The sequence below is a fragment of the Magallana gigas genome, chromosome 10 (genome assembly GCF_963853765.1).
Source record: "Magallana gigas chromosome 10, xbMagGiga1.1, whole genome shotgun sequence".
NCBI lineage: Eukaryota > Metazoa > Mollusca > Bivalvia > Ostreida > Ostreidae > Magallana > Magallana gigas.
The window spans coordinates 33,692,365-33,718,798 of record NC_088862.1 but is presented as its reverse complement, the minus strand read 5'-3'; the positions used below and the strand labels follow the sequence as shown (position 1 = coordinate 33,718,798).

The following is a 26,434-nucleotide window of genomic DNA, read 5'->3' as shown; positions in this document are numbered from 1 at the left end:
ATCGTATGAATAATAATGCAATGTTTATTGAACCATGCAAAACGCTAATTTGTAAAATAAGAGTTATCTCCAGTGAATGGTTGCCAACCATGTAAATGATAAAATGAATTACACTAAGCTGATATTTAAATAAAACGTACAAACAGGAGCAGATGTAGTTGTTCCAACGAGATTCAGCAGCATTTCCTCCAGTGGACTAAGAGTGGCTGACTTTTTGTTGCCGCCGCCGCCACCGCCGCCACCGCCACCGCCTTTGTCGCCTTTATATCCACTTCCTCTTTTTCGTCTTCTTCTGTCAGCTGTCGTGGTTTCCATGGTAGTTGAGGCCGGCGTGGTTGAGACATCTTCCGCTAGAGCCTCGGCTTCTATTTGTTGGAACGTTTTATGCTTGATGGCGATGTAGAACTCCGTGGTTTCATTTCTATAAACAAATGTTAAATATTAAATTAAGAAAAATAGCAGACTTTATTATAATGTGACCATATTCAGGGACAGAAACCTAGGTAAAAGAAAATTCTTACTAGTATTGAGGGCGAAGAAGGTATATGGCACTCGCTTATGACGGATTGTAAGGGATTGTCATATTGTAAATTCGTTATATTTGAAATATATTCATAGTACTTAGAAGAAATGTTTTATAATTATTGTCTTTGATAAAATAAAACAACCCCCCCCCCAAAAAAAAATTTTTTTTTTTTTTTTTTTAAATTCGTAACATGGTTAGATCCATTAACAGCATGCTCGTTATAACCGTGTTTCATTGTAAATCTAAATATATGAATAAGAGGTCATTGTTCAAATATAATAATATTTGTCAGCATTAATTGTTTTACTTACAGACTAAGTTCATCATTGGAGAACAAGCAAGTGTTCCAATCTGGAATCTCCGGGAGGTAGTTGGATCGTGGCAGGGACGTGTCGTTCTCATACGTCAGGGCGTCCATATAATCTAACATTGTTAAGAACTCATTGATAGTTTTCGGTAAGGTGCAGTTGTAATCGTGGTCGGCAGGAGTCGGTGGACCGCCCATTCTACAACAAGAAATGAAAATTTGAATTTTTGTGAAATGACATTTTGTGAACCTTGATATTTTGCACAAAAATTCCCACTGAGTTTTAAAGAACTAACTAAGAGGCCATTTGACCATAGATGTGCAATACAACCATATAACGGATAATGATAATGCAATTTTAGTTTAAACATTAACAATATATAAACAGTGCCTGTTTTGGAGGGTAACAGTTGAAATTGACACCCCGAGGAAACCATTGTCATCCGACGCGAAGCGGAGGTTGACAATGGTTTTTGAGGGGTGTCAATTTCAACTGTTATCCTCCCAAACAGGCACTATTTATTTTATTATACTGAATGTCTCAATTTTAGAGAATTTTTATATTGCTTTTATATAGAAATGACGTGAATTCTACGGCGATCTGTACGCGCATAATTTACGCGCATGTAACAATTTGTTGTGTAACCCGTTGCTAAGTGTGTTGCTAACGCTGAGGGTAACAGAACGGATTATCAACTGCGTTTAAACCAATCAAGTTTCAGTATTTAACATGAAAGTATAATGATACTCTATGGTGCATTGTCTATTTATAAAAGTAATACTAATTTGCATCTGAAGGGGGTGTTCGAAAGGCTTACTTTATAAAAATAAAGAAACGAGACGGCAGTTCCTCCATATAAAAAGCATCAGCCCCGGTCGGTATCTCACTGTTTGTCTCATTCTGCTCCACTGTTGCGTTCTCATCTCCAGAAACTCCAGCCAGATGATCCAGCCAGTCCAGATAGTACTGGATGTCCTCTTTCTGCATGATCTGGTTGACAGTTATATGGAGGGAGCTGTTGGGCGCCACGGGAAGCATGTGGAGAACCGATCCCTCGTCCCAGTCTCTAGTCATGTTAATCACGTTTTTGACTGTCGTGTCAAAGTTCATACGGTCCATGAAGATATCAAAGTACTGGGCCGTGTCCTTCACGTCCACCCCTTCTTTGGTGTCGTTACGAAAGCGTAACGATACAACGTCACTGGTAATTTTGGTGGAGGTTGATCCACTGGCGTTTGTCCATGTGAAAGGGTTATTTGTCATTCTTAACGCCTGTAAAAGATTGCCAATGCCATAAACTGTCGACGGATTGCATTTCTAATACAGTTGTTACGTAAATATCAAAATACTGTCTTCTTAAAAATTAATTAAACAGAGTAAAAGGCCTCTCTACTTATGTACCCTTTATAAACCATAAAAGAATTCAGTATGCTCCATGTTTTACTGTGTTTTTAATATGAATGTCAACATATTGTCTTTAAATACATGAATTACCGTATGTTAAAAGGTCTCCCAATTTTTTTATAAAGATTTTAATAAGATAAAGGCAAGAAAAATTACAGTTTACGGAATTTAACTTAATAAACATGTTTTCAGTAAGTGAGTATATGATCTATAATTAGTTTTAAGTAACTCTGTTAACGGTCTATAACTCGTTTTTAGTAACTCTTTCTTAGGTCTATAACTAGTTAAATAAACTAGTTTTCAGTAACTTAGTTTTCAGTCTTTATCTAGTGTTCAGTAACTCTGTTTATGGTCTATAACTCATTTTCAAAAACTTAATTTACAGTTCATAACTATTGTTTAGTTACTTAGTTTATGGTCTTTAACTAGTTTTAAGTAACTCTATGTACGGTCTCTAACTAGTTTTCAGTAACTCTGTTTACAATCTATAACTAGTTTTCAGTAACTCTGTTTACAATCTATAACTAGTTTTCAGTAACTCTGTTTACGGTCTATAACACGTTTTCAGCAATTTAATAAACTTGTTTTCATTAACTCAGTTTATGTTCTATAACTAGTTTTCAGAAATTGAACTTAGAGTCTATAATTAGCGTTTAGTAACTCTGTTTATGGTCTATAACTAGTTTTCAGTTAGTTTGTTTTCAGTCTTTATCTAGTGTTCAGTAACTCTGTTTATGTTCTATTTCTAGTTTAAGTAACTCAGTTTGCGGTCTATAATTAGTTTTTTGTAACTCAATTAACGTTCTTGAAATTGTTTTCAGTAACTCTGTTTACGGTTAAAAACAAGAAATTAAAAAGGAAACCTGACAAAATCTAAAAGAATAATTACCTCTGTTTCCACAAACCAAGTTGTTTCGTTGCCTTCCTCACCAAAGATAGCTTGCGTTTTGGGCAGGAGAACACCGCTCAGACCTCCCACGCCAAAGTTGGGATCTAACATTCATAGATATTGCTTATGATATTTTAAATGTAAGTAATGTAATAAAGAAAGTTTGTAATCGTTGTATTTATCTTACCCATATAAAAACAACTTTTCTTCACAAACTGTTTTACTTTTTTTCATCGACGCAGTTTAAAAGCAAGGTTGTTTATTTTCAAATGTAGTATTCAAATCCTTGAGAGGATAGTATATATTGCATTTGAAATTTTAAAAAATGAAGATATAGATTTTTGATTTCTAAAGAGATTGGTTTTTTTTTTATTCTAGTCCAAAAATACAGAACATTTTGAAAACGAGGCTTTTTATTAGTTCACTTACTGTAGTTCATGTCTTTGGTTTCTGTTTTAGCCAGTGTCAGGTTTAGCTTTGGGGATTCCACTACGGCATTCTTTTCATTAACGACTTTATATTTCCCCAAGGTGTCGATGATATTATTCAAAGACTGTTCAAGCCTGAGAAAAGTTGTTTTAGCCTGAAATATATATCTTTGCATTGAAGTGACAGTGAGTTATTGTAAACGTATCATACATGTACATATATATGTTTCGGCAACTTTTCTATATACCTTGTAATGAATATCTAAGTACTAATATCAAAACCGCGAAGAAAGATTTATCAAAATGCTGTAAGATAAAAGATAAAAGAAAACGCAAAACCATGAATACCCAGAGTTAAAGAAATTTTAAAGTAATCTTCCATAGAAACTGCTAAAAATATAAAGATTTTTTAACACATAAATATGACGACTCCAGTTTTAAAACAATGATTTCTTTTAATTCGCTCTATATAATATGATTTATACATTTGCTGTTTTTCTGGTTCAGCAGATTACCCGGTAGGCCTTTATTTGTTCACGAGACAGATTTATTCATTTCCATGCTCTCTCTCTCTCTCTCTCTCTCTCTCTCTCTATATATATATATATACATACGCTGTTTTTCTGGTTCAGAAGCTCGTCCTGTCTGGCCTTGATTTGTTCGGGAGACAGTGTGGTCATAGCCTGTGTTGTGGTGACCACGCCCCCCGCTGACGCGTCCACCATGTTAGCCAGCATCGTGCCTTCTTCTTCAGCCAGTTCAGCTGTCAGTCCAGCAGCATGCATTGTGTTTCCTACAAAAAAATATGTATGAAGTGTTAGGTACAAATAACGACATAAAAAACCTCAGTATTCAATATTTTGACAAAATATGAAAGAAGTAGAATTGTACTATGCATAACTAAAACGTATCAACTCTGATTATAATTAAGAAGAATTAAGGATATATCGACAACGGCTCGGCTTTATGGTCCTACCTTTAACAAATCATGAAAGAAGCATACAAGCCTTCAAAAAATAACTTCATGGTCTTACCAATTACTGCAATGAGGTTGGATGTGGCGTCCTCTCTATCGTCTGCCGAGAGAGAGGACTGACCTTTCAGTTTGACAACGTAGTCCTCCATAATGCCGGCTGCATCTTCCTGTTTATGATAGAAAAACGTTTGGATTAAGATTTTTTCATCATTTCATGATGCCGAATGCTGCATGAAGGTACACATTTTTCGGCATTGGTTTGCCTGTCCGTATTGCTTTTATTAATATCAATTTGAACAAAATGGTGGAAAAATTGAAAATTGTTAGTCCATAACGCATAATTGTCCCTTTATTAGCAACCATTTTGATAAATGTGTTTTTAATACGAACAGACACGCGTAGTTACCTGCGCTGTACCGGTGAGCTCGTCTTCTTTCACGGACATTTGCGCCAGAGCGGCGGCCGTTCCTTGCATAGCTTCTACATTTGAAGGATTGATTCTCTTGAAACCATTCATTAGTGTAGCCCGAGTCTAACGAAAAATCAAACGTTACTAATAAGTCACATGTTTTTTCACACACTTCTTTTTTATAAATTATAGTTCATGTATTAGTTTTAACATTTATCAATCAAATAAAACAAAACTTAAATCATCAATAAAACCTCAATAAATTTCATAAATATAAAACTGAATACAGGTTCAGAAAGAAATACAGATATTCAGTAAGATCATATCAAGCTCATTGTATAAATTTATTATCATTAGATACGAAACCTGGATACGATGGTCTTTTTCTGCTGCTTGTTGGGCTAACATTTCTTGTTCCATGGCCAGACGCTCTGCCTCTGTCAGATTCTGCGCAACAGCAATGGAAGCTGTAAAGTATATACCAAATTTTTTTTTCAAGTTATATGATATGGAGTGTTAATATGCCATATGTATATGTAGAAATGAAATATCATCTGATTTTTCTTTATGTTAAAAACACATATATCATAGTTATTGGGAAATGCGTGAATTCATGGTTAGCTTGTTCTCTACATCATAGCAAACCACACCAAGTAGCTTTCAATATCCTGTCTCAATATATTAAAAATGACGTTGGTCTGAATTAAAACATGTCACTATGTGCAGGGTAGGAAAACATATCTTTATAGATGGTTTCATTGACTGAAAGGCGCATTGAAATGAATGACTTACGTCACATTGCTGTTTGACAAAACTCTATAATCAAAGTCTGAGGACAAAATTGATCTTAATCACGAGTGAGTTACCAACAATGGTTTGATAAAACCAAATTACGCTGTATATATTAGTCAATGAGGAAAAATTCAGTAATTGTCTCAACAATCTGTCGTACAACTTTACATGTATTTAATTCTGTATACTTTAACTATACATTGTTGTAAGCGTGATATCAATTATAGCTTTAACCAAGTTTCACTATACAAATCTATATGATGAAGATAAGCTTACTAGTTGTCTCCACAATCTGCGCTGCGGACAGTGCCCCATCAGCCTCCTCATTTAGAAATTTGGCCAAGGTCAAGGACATGGGGGCTAACCTTATGTCGGCCCCAATGAGGTATTTGTCAATCTGTCCACCAGGGTCAGTCGCTGTGGCGATAGTATTCTTTACATTTGAAGGCTGTGCTGGTTGAACCTTTCAACAAATTCGAGGAAAAAAATCAAATATATAAGGAATAAGGAATCATTCTTTGAGTATTATGAGGTGATAATTTTGGTCGGGGCGTGATCAAATCCAATAAAGCCCGAAGGGCTTTATGATAGATTTGATCACGCCCCGACCGAAATTATCACCTAATAATATTCAAAGAATGATTCCTTATTACTTATATTTCTATAATTTTAGGCCATCGTACGATTAAATATTTAAATATAAATAAACAAACCCCGCTGGCCCCTCGATTTGGCGTCATTTGTATTATGAGTTATATAGTACAAAATCGATACGTAGTGTTATCACAGTCAAAGACACTGGATAATGTAAATATATACAAATACAGTAATATTCAGATAGGGAACTTTATATAACATTTCAAAATACGAAAGACTGTTCATAGTAGAACTCTTCCACAGAGCTTTGGTGACCATTTTAGGTTTTGAATTTTTATTTAGAGTTGAACTTACAATAACTGCGTGGGATACTTGTGCATATGCACCACTCCTGTCATAAGCTCTGGCGAGCACATAAACATTGAAACTTTCCGACTCAAGACCGTCTGGGAATGGGTTTTCAAATCCTAAATTGTTGCTTCTTGCTGTAAAACAAAGGACAGTCATACTATGATGGTATGCATATTTCTAATGCATCTAATAACATCTCAGGTCTTTTATCTTTTTATCTTTCTCACCGTTTTCTTTTTTAAGGGGGGGGGGTCTATATTTTGCGAATTGCTTGGCAATCTTCTCACCACAAAATGAATCCCTTCACAAATTATGTTAAGAAGTTTTGATAATTACATATACAAGCTAATCTCCAAAAGCACTACCTTAGAACCTGTAAATGTTGATTTTCCACGAAAATTTGGCGAAATGAATTTGATTACTTCCTTCATATCCATGACACATATCAATATTGATATTTAGGGGGTTTTCTGCTACAAATATATTAGCTTCATCTCATAAATATTCGTTGCGGAATATTTTTTATGCATTTTGTGTGTACACTTTTATAATCTCACTTACGTTCTTGCAAAATTAAACTTGGATCGTCATTAATAGATCATAAAAATAGATAATTCATCAACGCAATTACGTCTATATTAACCCGCAAAAATAAAGCGATACACAAATATCCACCTGGATATTGAAATAATTTAAGGATTTTGTCAAATCCTATAATAAAGTTAAATCTATTGTAAACACAAAACGTATTTATAATTTGCATTATCAAAGACATAACATTTGATATTTTTACTATGTTATTGAATTAGCCTCAAACAAAAATGGACGTACAGCAAAAAAGGGGTATTCGGAATAACTTTTCTAATTGTGTTTAAGCAGTATACAATAAAAGATTAAATTTTTTAGTGAATAAAATTTTGCATACTTTCTATTGTATTTATCTCAATCGTATGGCACGCTATTGGAAAATATTGAAAAATGCTTAAACAGGATAAAAGATTTTGATCATTTACCACATATAATTAGAATGCAAGCAGAATAAGGTCAATATACGTTGTTGAACACTATACATGTTAACGTGCTACTGTCATTCTTTTTTTGTTAAATTGAATTAAAAATGGTAAGGGATTAAAAAACTAATAGAGGAAATTCTGACTGGAATATTTTTTTTAAATGAACTGAAAACTTAATGGTTTGCATCTATTTAGTGTCACTGCCGCATATAAACTGTATGTCATTTTTTAAATAGTTTAGTTATTTGTATTATCTTCACAATTAAGAAAATCTCAATTAAGGTGTAAAATTTGTAGAGATTTTTCTTATTTTTTAAAAATTATTTAATGGTCATTAACTCTAAAAGAAGGTCATTTACCTACTTTTTTAAAAGTGAAAAAATCCACTACAATCAAAGATCTATAACATACAGAAGATGGTTTTTCATTAACATCAGTGATTTTTTTTTCATTATGAGTAAACGACATATCCTGAAAGCTGACAAGAATTCATAAATACGCATTTATCCCTTTTATCTTTGGCAACATTATCTGTGCAAGATAACGGAAACTTGAAAATTCTTTTAACAAATGAACCATCCTTTATATTTTATCGATTGTAGTTCCCTTATTCGTTTTTATAATCATACTTTAAGACATATATGCAGATCTACCATATAGACGTCCGTGCAACCTCAATGCCTCGATCAGAAAACTTTCTCGGCTGGTATAAATACCCCAGTGGCAGTTGTGGAGCCATCAAAACTAATATTGCAACCAAATGCTTTTATGAATTTATGTCTGCTTTAAGGTAAGGTTTACGGCTACAGGGAAATAACTCAGATTTCTATTGTTACGTAACACCAACTACCATTTATTTAAGATGTTGCGACAATATTGATATGACAATAACTGACTTCAGTTTGTTTATAGGAGTTTTGTAGTCTGTAGTAAAACAGTAACACAGGCATTTTATCAACTTACACAAAACGAAGTCCGAAACATAAGGTTTTAAATGGTTTACGAACACCAGATTGCATATTGACACATGTACTATGGTTAAGTTTTCCTAAAATATGTAAACCTAGAAAGGTTTCAAATGCGCTGTTTTTGTTTGCATGAAAGTAGTAAAAAAATTTGACTTCTGTTGCATTATATTCTAATTTTAAATAATTTAAATAATTCATTCGACACTATCAGAAACGATAATGTTATAAATATTGAAAATATTTTCGAACAATTAATGCATAAATAACTTTCAAACTAGCCATATATCAAATGTACATATTTTACATTTTTATATTGTAAAACATTATACTCAACATATTTTAGTTTTAAAAAATGTGTTTGTCCCTATGTTTCTAAAAGCAGATTCTATTCTCAAGAAGATTCATAGGTCTTAAAAAAGTATTTTTTGTCCCTATATTTTGTTAAGAGAGCTTTTCATATCAAGAAGATTCATATAGACTTAAAACAATATGCTTGTCCCTATATTCTTAAAAGGAGATTCTCGTCTCAAGAAGATTAATATATAATCTTAAAACATTATGTTTGTCTCTATATTTTGTTAAAAGCGCTCTTCTTCGCAAGGAGATTTATATAGTCTTAAAATGACCAAGACTATCTAGCCCTCTTAGCAGTATGCAGCACCTACTTCCTTCATGAAACCATGTAATGGGTCCATCTCCGTACAGCCTGTAACCAAACTTGTACAGGCTCATCAGGGACCCGTCCTCGTAGTCTGTAAAGCCAGCAGCCGACACGTAGAACTTCGTCTCGTAGGCAATTCCACTTCCAGGTGAAACTGACACACTTCCGGGCGTAGGTTTTTCATTAATTTTGAAGTTTAATTCAGAAATACCTATGTGAAGAAAAAAAATCTTGATTTTCTTCCACTACATTCAAAGTTTGTTTAAGTTCAATGTTTTAAAATAAAATCCTATTCGCGATAAAAATAAGCCATTGTACAATACCCTAGTATGTATGCATAAGAATTAATTCATTTTAATGTCAGTACATGCAAAGTTTATGATGTATCCTAAACCTGTTTTTCAAAAAAATACTGTGGTTTCATTAATATTCAAGGATATCAATTTTCGTGGATAAAGTGAAAATCACAGTTTTAAGGATATGTAAATTCCTGGCCAATGACCCCATCAATACAAAATGTTAATAAAACTTGCATTTCAATGAACATTTAATTTCAACTTAAACTCAAAATCCACGAAAATTGGTATTCAACGAAAATTGGTGAACCCACAGTATTTCACATGTATATCAAAGTGGTATCTAGAGACAAAAAACACGAATGATAACTGGACCCTTTGTCAACTGTTTTGCTATAAAACATATAACATTTATGTTAGTACATGTATAACGGAAATAATTTCAAAAAAAATATTTATTAAAGCCCTTTTGACCATTCCTCCAGGATTAATTCTATGGGTCCGCGCATGTTGGAAAAAACTTATTTACGTATTTAAACATAGTACATACCGCAATGTGATTCGCTGGTCCCCCATCTCCAGGTCTTGACAGAGAAATAGTAGCTGTAGGAACTGTTTGTGGTGAAACGAGCTACCACCGGGTCCACCGCCATGTGTGGTCCCTCTGAGCCTGTGGTGGCTTTATGGGTCCAATCGGTCTCCGAAATTAGCTGTCTACTAAAGTATCCCCTCCCCCATGGTACACCGTAAAGTGCCCACCTGAAAAAAAAATCAAATTTATGTTCCAACGTGGCGCGCCTCTAAAATCTTAGTTACAAATCAGATGTGTACGTACTCTCTACGGGTTATTTTCGCCGGTATTTTTTTTTCGCCCTTCTACAATAACAGTTTTGCCACGGCTTTATTTACGACACCGCTTCGTCTTAAATTCAGACAGAGTTAGAAATATATACTTTTTTTCTGAATAACACTGATTTAAAAATTGTTTGAATTATTGCAATAACATGAAGCATAACAAAGTGCAAAATAAAAAGAAAGAAACCAGGGGCGATTTCTTTCCTGTATACAGTGTCTTATTTATATAAATAAAATCGTGATCAGCGATACTGAGTGCTACAAAGTTATTTCATTAACCTGTGTGTTTTTTTAAAAAAAAGAGCAAATACTGTAAATTAGGTATTTATGTAGTTTTTTGTTGATCAGTTTTCGTTAATTTTGTGATTACGTCTCACCTGCGACAATATTTATTCATTACACATAATATAAGCAAAGTCGCAAAATTATGTTCCGACGAAACTTAAAGCAAATTAAAAAATTTACTAAAATTGTCTCTCCAGAGTTTATATAATTTTAAAGTAATTATTGATTTTATAAAAACTCCAATCCTGCGGAGTATTGTAAAAGAGGTGTACACATTGCCTTGTGATAATTGAGATGGTTAGGAACATGTGTCGTGGCATTATGACTCATTGGCCTTTTACCTCGGAACTCAAACTTAAAGACGATTAATGAAAACGGTAATATTAAAAAAACGTATAAACACTTCTTTAGTAAGTTTTATGTACACTACTATTATGTCCGATTAATGAAAAAAAAAATAAGGAGCTTTAGTTGGTGATCAACAATTTACTTATCAAATCTATCAAAAATTGATAACATTTCTTAAGCCATAACGTATTATTTAGTAAACATGTATAAAATTTAGAATGCTTTCCTTTATCTTTATAAAGAGCTCTTCTTCTCAAGGAGGTGAATACAGTATATAATGGCCACAACTACAAATGTATCTTAATGTTGGACGCAAAAGTCTGAGGTTTACCTATAGAAGAAGAAAGCACCTCTGGTCCAACCATCAATGGATGACTGTAAAGAATATCTGCTGGTTGGGTTCATTTTGGGTCCACAGTTTGTGACACACCTAAAATGACAATATAATGCTAGAACAAATCTGCTAGAACAGGCAAGCAATAGTTTATATCAAGAAAATGATATTTAATTAAAAAAGGATATTAAGCCCTTCATTGCTGTTAGTATTTAATTAGAAAAATATAATTTTGAGTTCAAATATTAGAAAATAATTAGCTGGTATCTGACAGTGTCTCTGATAAGGAATAGAAATCGCTAATCCTCACTTCGTTTTTCGCTATTCACATATACCTTAACTATCCCTGAATATGTAATGAAAAGTAGACAGCTCATGACAGATTTATATTGCTAACCCTCTCTTCGCTATTACCATGTTTTATTTTAAATATCTTCTAAGATCAAAGACAAAAAATAGAGTTTCTTACTTGAGGTTGACACGCGGTGGGTTACCCATGGTGATGAACAACACCAGATAATCTTCAGCCTGCCGGTTGTCTTTTCTGACTATCATTCTAATTTCAACATAGTCAACTTCGTACATTTCTCCAGTGTAGATATTGACAACCCCACCTGATGCGTTTGCCAATTTTCCTGAAATTCATAAAAATTCTAGAGTAAGTCTTATGTGGTTACTCTTTTTTTTCAAGTAAATCTGATGTCAGCGTTAAATACATGTATTCTCTCAATATAATTATATAGCAGTATCGAGAGTAAAGAGCTGATATATTTCAAATTCTCAACAACTTCAGTATTTATGGGAGCCTTATTTACGTTTAAATTGTTTTTTTTCATCTCTGTATAGTAAGGTATTGACATGTATTTTATGTTATTCTCACCTGGTGAATCAAGCAAATCAATCTTCGAACACCCTCTGTCAGCGTCATCCTGGTATGTACAATTATGAGTGAAAGACGAGCTAGGGTCAAAATTGTCGTCAAAGGTTGGCCAGTTCTCACACAATCTCCTACAGATCCATATAAACTCCATGCCAGTTTTGTCTTCCGGTGAAGCATCTGGATCAAAAGTCTCTACCATTCCATTAAGAATTAAAGGCAACGCACTTCCCCACTGAGCCTGAAGAAAGTCGCCGCCTGCGATGTTGGCTATCAGAGGAGTTGCTACGATTCTTAATTGGGTGGAATCAATGGAGTACATCCCCATTAGTTCGTTCATACTGACATTCAATTCAAATCTGTACAAACCATAATCTAAGACTCGTGGTTCAACAATCAGATACCGTGCACCAATAGAGTACACATCTGCTCCTCCAAGATCAGTGATTTCAGTCTCATTTCCAAACTCTTCATTGATCTTAAAAACAGTCCAGGAATAGTACGCCACCTTTGTTGATGTACAGTTGATGATGACATCAGAGTACACAGTGAGTTGTTCCGATCTCAAGACATTCCTCATCGTTGGGATGACAGAGTCACAGTTTGGAGGCTCGCAGACGTTTGGAGCTGTGAGGTTTACATACGGCCACCAACATGGTCCCTTGGTCACACCTGTGTTGTAAACAGCAGTCGTGTGGGACACGTAGTTCTTGCACTCTAAGGTCGCTTCGTATACTCCCTCAAACATGAACATGTTGTACATCGTGACGTTGTAATCGTCCGGATTGGCTACTTTGTCATCGTACCACGGATCAGAAGGATGGGATATAAAAACTTTATTCGGGTCAGTCCAGTACAAGTCCCATTCTGGGATTAAACTACAGAAACTTGCCTCCCCGAACATCAAGTAGCGACTTGGAAGGGACGTGTCGTCTTTAAAGTCAAAGAAATAGCAAGCATCAGAACCAACAGTGCCTGGGAAAACCTGATACTCAAAAGTTGTGTTTTTAGATCGGGGATCGTCAGTCGAAATTGAAATGTTAAAGCATCCTCTCTGGATATGAACAGTGGTAGCAGCGTTGGCGTGATCTGTCACAAATGTGTTCGTTGCGTTTAAAATAACATTATAGGTTGTATCATCGGTGTATTCATGGTAAGCATTCTGATCATAGTAGATCGAGGATAATCCAGATCCATCGCCAAAGTCCCAGTGATATGTGACGTGGGACCCTCTGTCGTGTGAAGCCACGAACAGAACCTGGTGTTCCAGAGCAAAGTAATTCAGTTCCGGACCTCCACCAACTTTCGTTATTCCCGTATCCGGATCATGATCGTACACAGTGATTCTCAGGTTAACAATCTTTTCGTACAAATCGTGGAGGCAGGAATAGTTGACGTTGCTTACCAAGTTCCATATGTTTACGGTGACAGAATAGTTTCCACCTCTCAAGTAGAAATGCTGGAATGGGAAAACTCTGGCCTTTCCGCCACCAATGTTGTCATCGTGGAAGGTTTTTGGCAGCTCCTGTGGAGGTGTTATTGTTCCATCGCCGAAATCAATCGTATAGGATGCGTTTGTAGGTCTTTCTTTGTTGGTTTGAAACAAAAGTTCAAAACTTACGCTTGTGTTGTAAGTTGTATAGGTTGGAGGACCAATATCATTTGAACACTTAATACACTTAACTTCAAAGCCATCAACTGGAATTTGTACAATAATGGGACCTAAGGAGGAGGAGATCAACTGAGTGTTTATAGTGTTATTGCCCGATGCACCAGCATAAAACACACCGACTGTGTCAAATTTGTGTGATATGTTCATAGAGTTTAATCGATCGCAGGGTAAGACATAAGTTGGAGACCCGTCACCGACCGTGATCGTACACTCGGCACGGGAACCCCACGACATGCTTACGACAAGTTGGGAGTTCGTTCTGATGGGAACATAAACGGGGTAAGGCGTAAAATCGAGGTCGTAGATTGGTTCGTCCACATCTAGAATCAGTGGGAAATACTCAAAGTCGACGTAGTTAGAAATGTTAACGGACACATTATATGTACCAAAAAGTGTGTATTCGTGATAGAAGATTATCTCAAAGAAACCTTCTAATCGTGCTGGGGTTGTGATGACTAAAGGGGGTGTAGTGGTAATATTGGTAGATTCTGTTGTAATGGAACTGTTACACAAAAGCTGGTATTCTGCCTCAGACATTGGAGCGGGGGTGGTAGTATTTGTGCTGTTAAAACTATCCACCCATGATAAGTTAGCGGCCTGTTGCAGAAGCTCGTACAACGCAACACAATCCAGCTCCGTTGTTGGCTCAACTGTCTGTGCTTCCGTTGTTACTGTTGGGGGTTCTTCGAACAAGTCTGTTGCTGTGTTACTGTCATTGAAATCTACGAAGTAACTTGCATCCGTGGCCAATGGAACACCTCCTAAGAAAGTCAGTACAAATTTAACGGCAACTACCCCTACAGGTTCGAGCTTAACTGGGGTTGTCATGAACACCTCCACGTTTTCCACTGGGTACTGGACATACACGCTATGTATGCTGGTATGGAAATCAACAGGGTTTATCACGGAAAAGTTGACGCCGTAAATACCGGGCGCAAGAAAGATGTGAGAAAAGCTATACCGCAGTGGGCTTACAAGCAGATCTTGATACAGGAACTCAAGAGGAGAACCATCAGCATACATAAAACTTGTGTTAAATCGAGAACAGTAGTCCATGCCGATATCAAAAGTCGTATTTTCGCCGACCGGCACAAAAGGTCGATCGTTTATAATAGACAAGTTGGTTATCATGAAATCTATCCAAACACCCCTTTCAAAGGTATAAACAGGACTTACAAGATTGGTGATGTTTGCCTCAATGACAAAATATCCTGTCCAGTTGTAATTTACTGTGTTGATAATAGCCTCGCCATAACTCAAAGCCCAATCAAAATATGAAGTGTTTAACATTGATCCATTCATTACTACAGTTAGCTCCGTGTGAGTACCAGTACTAGTGATCATCGGAACCCCTCGTGGTGTTCCGAATGGAATAGGGTCAGTGCTGTTGATGAAAAAGTCCGAAATCGGAATTTGAACTGGAATGTCTAAAACAACGGTGCTGTTTCCGAGAAGGTTGTAAGCTGTAAGTGTGAAGGTGTACCAGTCTGGTTGTGTGTAGAAATAAGAGAAATAACCTTCAGACCCTGTCAAAAAATAACATTTAAGATGGTTTTACTTCGATTGGAAAAAATATGTTTTTCAGATCTTGTTTGAAATTAAGAACTAAATATAGTTAAACATCGATAGAAATACACAGGGTTTGTTATATGAAGCGTATCGAAAGCAATCAAATATTACAAGGACAAAAAAAACCTAACATAAAATATATGTTTTTTTTGTATTCTATGGGGATAGAAATTTATAATTTATGCTTAGTATGTTCAGATAAATCAAATTTGCAGCATTGTAAAGACCAGGACAAAAATGGAGTTTTTGTTCATATTAGAATAAACATTCCACCTTAAAGTAACCTTAACTGATAAAACGCAGTATTATAATTAATTAATGCACACCCTAGATGCACAATACAATAATTTGTAAACTATAATGCACGTTGTCTGAGCAAGAAATAACAGTGAAGAAAATCGGCTATTATTAGTTTAATAGATTGGTATATTGTTTTAGTTATCCAAAAAAGGAATACTGTCTTGTGCACAATATTTTCGTTTTTTATCAGTGTCCTTTTTACCTGATGAGGTTCCGTTACAAGTCGATGTACAGTTGAGTTCCCCTGAGATGACGGAACAGCTGTCATTCAAGTTGTTTTCATCACAGAGAAATCCGGTGAATGGGTAGGTGTACAGGAACTCCACCCCGTCCCCCACCGATACATGGTAACTCACATTGGTACCTGGTAAAAGGGGACATTAATATTAGTAAACTATTTTTCCAAAACAGACAGCAATTATCATCATTTTGATATTGATGTGCTTTATAGTAGGACCACCATTTAATGTTATTACTTGTACATTACTGTAATATCAATCCATAATTACATTACTGTATTATCAATCCATAATTACATTACTGTAATATCAATCCATAATTCTGTTTACACTACATGAACCGAAATCTCATTTTATCAACCGTTACCTTAACGTTCCTTTGTGTTGACTTGTTTTACCATAGTTTTTATTTCTTTTATTACAGTCTCATCATAATAATCAATTATATACACGTAACAGTAAAACTGTTTTAATACCTTGACTGATGTTCCAGAAGACTTTTGTATCTTCAGTGAAAACAGTGGCAATTTTCTCTGCCTCTGCGGTCAAATTCATGATGACGTCTTGGATAATTATTACAAACTACAGAGGAAAACAAATCAACAATACGTGTAGCTTTCAAATACAATCAGCAAGTATCTTGTTTCTTAACAAAATCTTAACAACCATTTTAAAGTTGGTGATATAGCGGCAAGCTTATCAATCAATGCGGATGATCCCTTTTTCTAGTCAATTTGGTGGTTACTCGGAAAGCATTTTAAAATAAGTTTCTCCTATCCATAGCTTATACTGACCGTGACTTGCACGTTGCTGACTTTGTTTTCCGCCGTTAGTGTGATGGTATAAACACCCGCTTCTGTCCACGTGTAGTTTGCTCCTCTGTCAGTGGAGTTCATGACGTCACCTGTACCGAAGTTCCAGGTGTATAAGACCTTGGATCCGGGATGTGGCGGGACGTTAAGTTCTATGGAGTTATTGGTAGCTCCTATGCATTAAAAAGAGCATGTAAAAATGTACTGGATAGCACCTTTTTTTTATTTGATATATTTACACAAAACACTGAAATCAAAAAAATCATCTACATAATCAAGGCTAGAGAATCAGGTGCTTTGGAAATGAAACAATATAATAATGGTGTTTTACTGTCAACTGAAAAAAATCCTATTTTTAAGTTATTTGAATTAACAAGTAATTGAAATGTGTTTGCTGATTTTATTTTTACAGAGTTAAAACACAATTGCACTTTTTACAATAGATGATCGACGATAACAACTTGTAGCAAGAGGTCATCGGATAGACTCGGATAAACAGCAAGGACAAAACGTCGCAATGGTTATAACACTAAGTCTTGATGGATGCTAGTATATGTGCTACAAACATTGTGTTCTGAATGTTAAAGTATCATTAACGATCCGTGTCAATCATTGGACTCACCTACAAAGGGTGCATCAATGATGACCCCGCCAATCACAATCTGAAGCTCTATCTCATGGACATAACTAAGTGGAGGCTGTGTAATCTCATTGGATGCCGTGATGGTAATATTCTTGTAGTCCGCCATGGCACTTCCATACGTGTGTCTAAATGCGGCTCTCACGGGCATTGCGAGGTAAGCTTCTACAGCATGTCTCGCAGAAAGTGTGCTCACACCGGAACCGGAAATGGTATATCCGAGAGTGTCACGATTAGACCAGTCTCCGCCTGTAGACCAATAAAACTCTTTGTAGTTATCAGATACGTCCAAAAGTTGGAATTCCCCGCCATCTTCTTTGATAGCTATTACGTCACCGGGGTCCATGATGAAGAGGTCAGCGTCGGGAACAGTGTAAAAGTGTCTTCCGGTTTCCGCAATGCTGAAGAGAAACTCGTGTACAAGGCTAAACGACTGGATTGGCAGCTGCGACCAATCAGTAGCTGGCGGTTTTTCAACAACGACACCTGTCGCCATGTTGACACACTTTGCCACAGCGAGGCTATAGATGGTTCCAGGCCCGCACTTGGTCATCCAGTAACTCCCTCTGGGCTGGTTGTAGCAGGATTCGTTGACCGATATACAGGAGTAGCTTTTGTGACAGAATGTCTGCGTTAGATCTAGTCCACAGGATGGGCGGTAAACCTAGTAAAAACAACGTGCAGTAAAAATATGAAAATGTATAATAGGCAGATTACATGACAAATGCTCGAGATATTTTTCCATATGCAAAGCTTTTTTTTCTTCAAAGGGAGGGGGTATATACCTCTCGCTTGCCATTGTTTACTTTGTACCTGTCACCAAATGTTGACGTGGCCATCAGGTGATTAACATGTTCACCAATACCTCAGATATTTAAATGGGCAAATATTTCTCACAAGATGGACATGAAACATGTACTTGTATTTAAAACGGAACTTCATCTCTTTTTTTGTCTATGTTTTTTGTGTAGGTGATTTTCTTTAAAAAAAAGATTAAGGTCTTCATTCCTGTTTATTCAGTCATATAGTTATACAAAGTATCGAATGATCCAGATTACTGATGGCTATCGGGGATTTAAGTATTTTTGCAGCGACTGGGTATCAACCTAAAAAAAATACACATTGGTCGTCTTTTGGCGTTGTCATTCGTAGAAAAAATAGAGACCATGGATAACCTGAACAATGATGTTTCCCGTGGAGGTGGCAGTGTAGTCGAGTCCCATCAGGGTAGCATTGGTCCTGACAACTGTATCAGGGAACATGTACAGATTACTGCCGGGGTGTGACACGGGAGAGACAGGTCCAGAAGCCTTCCCCTTGCTGAATTCCTTGCATTCTGTGAATCAATATAAGAAGTTTAACTTATTATTATCGTTATATAGAAAACAAATACATTGGTTAAAATATATTTGAATTATAACTATATTTTGTTTATTTTTATTTTGGTATACAGAATTAATTAACAATGTTGTGATCAAAAATACATTTATTATGATTTTCAATTTTCGTTGCTTATGATCGGTCAATATGATAAACCTATCCTAAAACAAATTAATGCATTTTGTTAGGTCAAAAACTTAGAATTCATTGTTGGGATACATATTATTTGATTTGAATTTCAAGTATTAATGTTCAGACAACAATAATACGAACTTCAGAATTGTTTTTGTTTATTGTCTATGTTTGTTTACGTGATTTAAAAAAAAAGATTATGCTCTTCATTCCTATTAATTCAGTCATATAGTCATATAAAGTATCGAATTTAGATCCAGATTCCTGAAAGATCAGCTATACATTACCTGGGACAGGGAGAGGAAAAGTAGTTCCGTCGTCCATGTCGACGGTGACGGTCATCGGGCTTCCTACGCCGATCCGAAGAAAACAGTCAAAGCGCACGTTACCCACGGCATAGTCTGGACACTCCATGCTGATCAGGCGGATTCTGGCTTGTACCTAAAAAGATTATTTTAATATTAATTTCAAGCCTGTGCCTAAAATAATTATTTTATTGTTTGTATGTACAATGTATATATACCCTCGTGTTTGTATGACATTGCATAGCTAAGTTAAACTCGATTATTAACCAATTTGACATGACGTAACGGGAATTAAAATTGACATATGATTTGGGATATATTGAGACTAAAGCAATCTTTAGTTCTTTATTATTGGAAAAAGAAGTTAAAGAAACAGTAATATTTCATATTCGTCAATCTTAATATATTTTTCAATGCAAAATTTACTGAACATGGGATTTCCAGTAACTTATTAAAGTACGACTTTTTAATTGAGTTACAAGTGAGATACTAATATTGCAATGTTTTGTTTTGTAAACAGGGTAAAATGATTATTCATGATTGTCATACCTTGAAATCTTGGGTTGATTCTTCTGTCTTTGACCCCGTGTCTGTTATAGTTGCCTTGATCTTTAGCGGCCTTGACTTTCGAGGAACTATGGGTACGCTTAGTGTTGTGACAGGTCCTAGATCCGGTCCTTTATCTGACGTCACAGCTGTGATGGACTGAATGTCGCCAGCGGTTAGGTTAAAGTACAGCGTCTGTGACACGAAGGACTCCAGGAGCATGTCTGTGAAGTAATATCAAAGATGTTTTAAATACTGGTGTGGACATTGATGTAAAACTAACGTTGTCTCCATATTATATATAGAGCACTTTATGTACAAATATGACATGCAGTATAACTTTGAAATATCAAAGTCCCTTAACACGGATGTAAAGTAAGAGAAATATTTATATCATACATGTAACATTGCGTTTTAGATTAAACAATATTTTATTTTCATTGAAATAGGATCGTACAGCAGGCATGGTCTATTTTTGCCCTCTCCCTACATACAAGATCAAGATAACAATGTGAAATGAAATTAATAATATAAGTATGGCGCATGGAAAAACTGTTCAAACAAAATATGCACAGACAGCAAAAATTTAAGGATGCGAACGGAAAAATACAAGAAAGTGGAAATAATAAAAAGAAGAAATAATACACGAACAACCCCCCCCCCCCATCTCCCCAAAACAAACAAACAAACAAAAAAAAAAAAGACTTAAAGAAGTAATAATATAAGCATTGCTTTTTGAAAACACGTACTCTTTATAGTACAAGCATTTTTTTTTTCCAGATTGGAGCGGTTTTGATGACTTAATACCTTAAACCAGTTCAAATTGCCCAATATTCAGCGTTACAAAAGACGTTAAATTAATTAAACACAAACAAAGAGTTGTTTAACTTAAAAAATGAACCTAATAAAATGAGCTACAGGCATCCATCCATTTAATTAGACAAATAAATGAACGAAAAGCTTTATATTGTTTCAATGACTGCGCCAAAAATATTAAATTGTTATACTTTTGGACTAAGAAAAGCAACTGAAAGGGTGATTTAAGAAATTTGGTACTACAATCTATACTAACTCTTTCATTCTGCCACAATATTGTCATCGATTTAATTTATTGATAAATAAAACATAACGGAAGTGCCAGTTAAATAGGGAAAAAAAATCCAATACTAACGCCTTTAGAAAATAGCTGCGAGTGTTGAGGTCTGCGCGTTTGTTTAAAAGATAAACGTCGACACGCATCGTTTAAGCCACTTTAACAATTGGCGCACGATCAGAAGCGCAAAATATTCGTGCGACTGAAAAAATTAGATATGAATCGTAAACTGTTGCCGAAATAATCGCATTTGAAAAAGTATTCGTACGAATTTCGCACGATATAAGCGAACGTTGTGCGATTTAAACGCATTACATCCTGCGATATATCTTGCGTCTATATGCGACTATTGTACAATTAATGCGATTGTTGAAAGATAATGCGATGGAATATACAGCAAAAATTCATCTTACGACCTTTAAATATTGTGCATGAATCTTGCGAGTACACAAAACGTTAACGTTGTAACGTTTGTACTATTGTTCGTGCGTTACACTGCGATGATATGGATCGCATTCGGTCGCGTCTGGATAGTGTGCATGTACACTATTTTGAGGAGACTTGATGCGAGCACTTAAATGCATGCACCGAATGCGAGACCTCGTGTTACGTATGCGAGAGCTCGTGTAAAGTATGAGAGAACACGTGCGAATCTAAAAAATTCCGATTTCAAAGTGTTGTTTAGTGCTCGTGCGCCAATTGTGTAAGGGGCTTTAAAAATACAAAATTCAAATAATTCTATTAAGACTACTTGTGAGAGAAATATGGAAGTATTTAAAATTCGAACTAGTTAAAAAGTTTCCGACTTACATACAAAATTTGTACTGACAATTGCAGCAATTTTTAGCCCCAGTATATGAAATATGTACATATATATACTGATTAAGGTTAAAAATGTATAATGTAATTCAATTACTTTAAATTATAAAATGGCATGAATGAACGAAAAACATATTTCAGTAGCCGCACATCAATCAAAATATTTTTAAAGTGTTACTATATTGAGTTGTTAATCAATTTAATAAACATGATTGCTTCTCCCTCCCGCCAAAAAGTACTAAGTTTAAGATATGTGAACAATTCACTATCTCAAATAAAAGATACGAATGCAATCATATTTTTTTGATTCTTAGGATTTATACCGATATAAATAACATAATACACTTATTATTTTTTCAAGAACATTAATTTCAGTCAGCAGGTAAATACATAACGGCTCCAGGTGATATTTTTCTCACGATACCTTCCAGGTAAGAAATCTTGCGTATTACTTTAAAGTGGGCCTAATCCCCGTAGTACTGACTACCCAATGTTTAATTAGTCTAATAAACCAACACTAAATGATCACAATGCAAACATTTATTTGACTCATGTCCAATGCTAACGCAAGTTTTCAGCAATCGATAAAATATTCACTTAAAGTAAACTTGTATCATAATAGTGTTCTTATTCTCAAAGAGGAAAAAAAGAATAAACAGTTAGCTTTAATTTAACGATTAGAAAATAAGGTTAATTTAATTCAGTAAGAATAAGTTTTTATTGATAAAATATTTCTCGACATGCTGTTAACAAACATTTCAAATTAAGACAAAGAGACGCTCGCAAATCAATCGTTTTAAGTTATATAAAATTGGACCCCTCAGGTTCTATTTAAGATAAATTAAGGAATGAAATAGTTGCCTAAATATGCATGCAACTACCGGTACAATTATGTAATCTAAATGTTGAAAATGAAATAATTCGTTTAATAGTGACTGATTGCATGTCTTTCTATGTATAGAAATGTGTGTCTACATTGAATATTAATGTAGCACCAAAAAAGTTATTGACACAGACACTAGTATAATTTGATAAGTCGAATTAATTTTCAATTTCAATATAGATAGACCCTTGAAGAAATTTTAACATAGACTCCCACTAGTCAGTGAAATAATAATGCATATTTTACAGAGATTATAGATATGCCTAACTCTGGGGAAAAGTACAAATGAATAGCAATATTTCTATCCCAAAACTAAATTGAAATCGCGATTAAATACAAATTTGTAACTGACTGGCTCGTTAAAAATAGCTGCGCTGTAATTAAGGATTAAGGTGCCTCACTACACCTTGAAATAGTTTCTCAAATCAGCAGAAAATTACTTGATTATGATAGAAAGCATGATGGATAAGAAGTATATATATCAAATAGGCGAAAAAATGTGCAATTTTAGATGAAAAATGGTATTTTCAAAAATTTCATTCAGTAAACATAAACAAAATCCCCAGGTGGATTCGAACTCATGACCTGCGGTTCACAATCCTGATACTTTAACCACTGAGCTATGACGATATACATCTGAATCGATTGATACAAACAGTTTAACAAAACATTTAAATCGCCATCTTGTGACGTAGTGTCTTAAAAAGTATAAGTCTCGGTGTAGTGAAGTACCTTAAGGAGTCATTCTTTGAGTACAATGGGTTGATCAAATACTGTCGGGGCACGATTAAATTCAATAACACCAAATAACATTTTGATAGAATTAATCACGATCGACCGTATTTGATTACACCATAATATTCAATAAATGGTCTCCATTACTTATGTTCATATAATTTCATTATGTATTGAATAAAATATTAAGTTATTGACATTTTAACGCGTATTTCATTTCTTAAAAATATGTCAATTCCGTTCGCATTTTAGATATATGCAATCATAGTATGTATGCATCATAGATGAAATTAAACTACACGTTACACAAAAAATACGCAGGGAAATTTAAATATAGATATACAGATTATTTTCACTTGTTCTCAGTCGTTCAGATACATAAGATACCTGCGTAATTTCAGCAATAATGACAGAAATTCATTGTGATGTTATCACAGTAAATAACACAAATATATTAAAACATGGATAATATTGACTTTATGTTAGGTGACTATGCAAGAACTGAGCATATTCTTATTCTGTTATTAAAAAATAACACCATAGGAATTTCTTCATAACATTATTTACACATATTGTTTTTCACAGACTAAATGGATTAACAAGGCCGGGTCTAATTTGTTCTGCCCTAGATTTTTAAATGAAATTTATCACACCATTTGTTTAAGGGGCCATCTCAAAGTTTGTTAATTTTTAACATAGGACCCGATGGGATTTTGCTTAAAATGTATCAATTTTGCACATTTTTTACATATTTTTTTTAAACTTCTGCCCTAGGGATTTCTTTTTCTGTTCTACATATTAAAGTTATTGCTAAAGGGCATCAAATGGTTAAATAAAAAAAACCTTTTACCTCCTCGTTTGTTCCAGGGGTCTTATCAAAGTTGTTTTTTGTATGCCAAATTTCCCAGTTTGTCAGATAATGGCTATTTGTTATTTGACAAATACGGAAATGGTGATCTTTTTAGCATTATTAAAACATTCCGACATATTTAAGTAATAAAAAAATATATAGCATCACATATTCAGGGTCATTAATATAAAATACGTGGTTACTGTTTTTAAATATATGAATTAAGCTATATATATATATATATATATAGGCGGGTTAAGAAAACGTGACAGAGGGCTAGGCTTTCTGAACCCTCTTCACGTTTTCGACCCGAGCCCAAATATAACTTATATTTCGAGACATGTATGTTTATTCCACGATATAATATCAATTTTACGCATCAAACGAGATATTTTCAACAAATTTCGCTGAATATCTGCAGTTGACATTATCACGCCATGGCGTCAACAAAGCAAAAAGACAATATAAATGAAACGCTGCGCGAAAGCGTGCGTACTCGTTCTGTACTCGGCCTCATTAAATATTCTAAAAAAAATGTCAAAAAATATGACATGCGAATCCTAAAACGGACTAATAACAAAATCTTATTCTAATATTTTCAAAAAGAATCAAAATGTTTCCAGACATGTCTGTTAATGAACTATCAAATAGAAGATAACTAATGTCAATAAAGACGTGAAAAAAAATCTTTGCATGTAAAAAAAAAAAATAAAGAAAAAACGGTTTGGTAACGTTCTTTAAAAAAAAAATAAATCCTTCAAAATCAAATTTTATGCATGGCAAATTGCACTGATTTTGAAAAATCATTTTTTTTGTAAAGAACATAAATTTAGCCAAACCTTCAAAAGTAACTAAGGGTACATGTATAAATAATCTCACCTCCAGGGAAAATCTTGAATCCGTTCAGAACCACCGGCGTGGTGTAGACGCTGTCATATGGCGGCTCCCCGTCGGTTCCACATTTCTCACCATCACCAGCGCACGTCTGTACGCATGAGCCCTCTGACGCTGTGGATTCCGTCATGGTGTTTCCGCAGAAGCATGCTTTTCCCGCCGTCAAACCGGCTAAGGAGTACCCTAGCCCCGAGCATGCGTCCTCACAGTGTGTAGCCGTAAGTGAGGTCGTGACATAATTACCGGGATTCACCGCCAACTGTCTAGCGGTGGGGGTCTCCGGATAACATGCTGAGTAGGCTGAATGGAAGAACAGTACAAATGTTTCCATTTACAAATAAATATGTTGGTGTTAAATTGAATATGAAACAGTGTTGTTAATTAGAACTTACGGCATCAAAATACCCAAAGTTTTGTGTACATTGATGACCGTTGAATTGAATAATTATTTTAGGATTACTATGTACAATAACATGTACACGTAGAAAGTTCTAAAAAGGTTTTGTCGGTAATATCAAAATTTTACAAAACATATTAATTTGTTGTGAAAAATTAAAATTGTCTTACCTGTTTCTGTTTTGTAGGGGAATATGAAAAGTAACAACAGAAGCTGAAATATCTGTAATGAAGGAAATATTTACGTATGAAAAAAAGATCATTTCCTCATATAGAATTTGCATATAATAGTAGGTTTCTACTCGTATATACAAATCTATATTATTATGACAAATGTTAAGTACAGTGTACTAGAGTTAAAATATTAATTACTTCGTTCAATTTTTCAGTAAAAATCATAATTTCATCCGATCGATTTATAATTGAACATTAAGAATAAACGTTTATTTTTTCCTATTTAATACCCTAACCATCTCACCATATAAGTAGCGTCCATCCCCCCTTCATTCTAGTCTCACAGCTTCTCCTGAATTAGTCGACGGTGAAGCCTTTTATATAAAGTACAGGGTCTGGAAACTAGAAATTCGAAACATTGCGCGAGCATTTGAAAATCTTCGATCGGGTAGAACTTACCTGAGTATATGTACAACGGAAGAGAATCTATATTTTTTTCTTGCCTTTTTTTCTTTTACTATTTACCTACAGTATTTACATTCAATTTAAATGTAAAGTTAAAGGCTTCGATACTTAACGGCAGTAGTTATTAAACTTTAAACAAAGCATAGAAATATGGTGAAAAAAACAAGAACAAAAATTATTAGAAGTATATCGCGTATTTAAAATTGGAAAATT

General features: G+C 34.8%; 1 protein-coding gene across 1 annotated transcript; it reads right to left on the bottom strand.

Moving 5' to 3' along the window:
• Positions 1-72: 72 nt before the first annotated feature.
• LOC136272131 (polycystin-1-like) lies at positions 73-26,234 on the bottom strand. The gene is made up of 26 exons (XM_066073156.1): positions 26,061-26,234; positions 25,754-25,805; positions 25,172-25,486; positions 19,916-20,136; positions 19,349-19,502; positions 18,725-18,885; positions 17,532-18,213; positions 16,892-17,082; positions 16,574-16,679; positions 16,061-16,222; positions 12,321-15,515; positions 11,910-12,075; positions 11,438-11,536; positions 10,169-10,377; positions 9,327-9,533; positions 6,684-6,814; positions 6,009-6,195; positions 5,307-5,407; positions 4,938-5,063; positions 4,590-4,698; positions 4,170-4,348; positions 3,557-3,710; positions 3,128-3,231; positions 1,652-2,106; positions 838-1,032; positions 73-421 (listed from the first exon to the last, which is right to left on the bottom strand). The coding sequence occupies exons 1-26, from the start codon at positions 26,076-26,078 to the stop codon at positions 109-111; spliced, it is 7,992 nt and encodes a 2,663-aa protein (XP_065929228.1). The 5' UTR covers positions 26,079-26,234; the 3' UTR covers positions 73-108.
• Between the last annotated feature and the right edge of the window lie 200 nt (positions 26,235-26,434).

Bases quoted from the DNA above. Each gene is read 5' to 3' on its own strand.
- LOC136272131 (XM_066073156.1), bottom strand. The intron at 16,223-16,573 runs GTATTAAAACAG...CCCTTTTACCAG, and splicing joins CTTCTGGAACATCAGTCAAG to GTACCAATGTGAGTTACCAT. The intron at 6,815-9,326 runs GTAGGTGCTGCA...TTTGTTTTACAG, and splicing joins TACATGGTTTCATGAAGGAA to CAAGAAGCAACAATTTAGGA.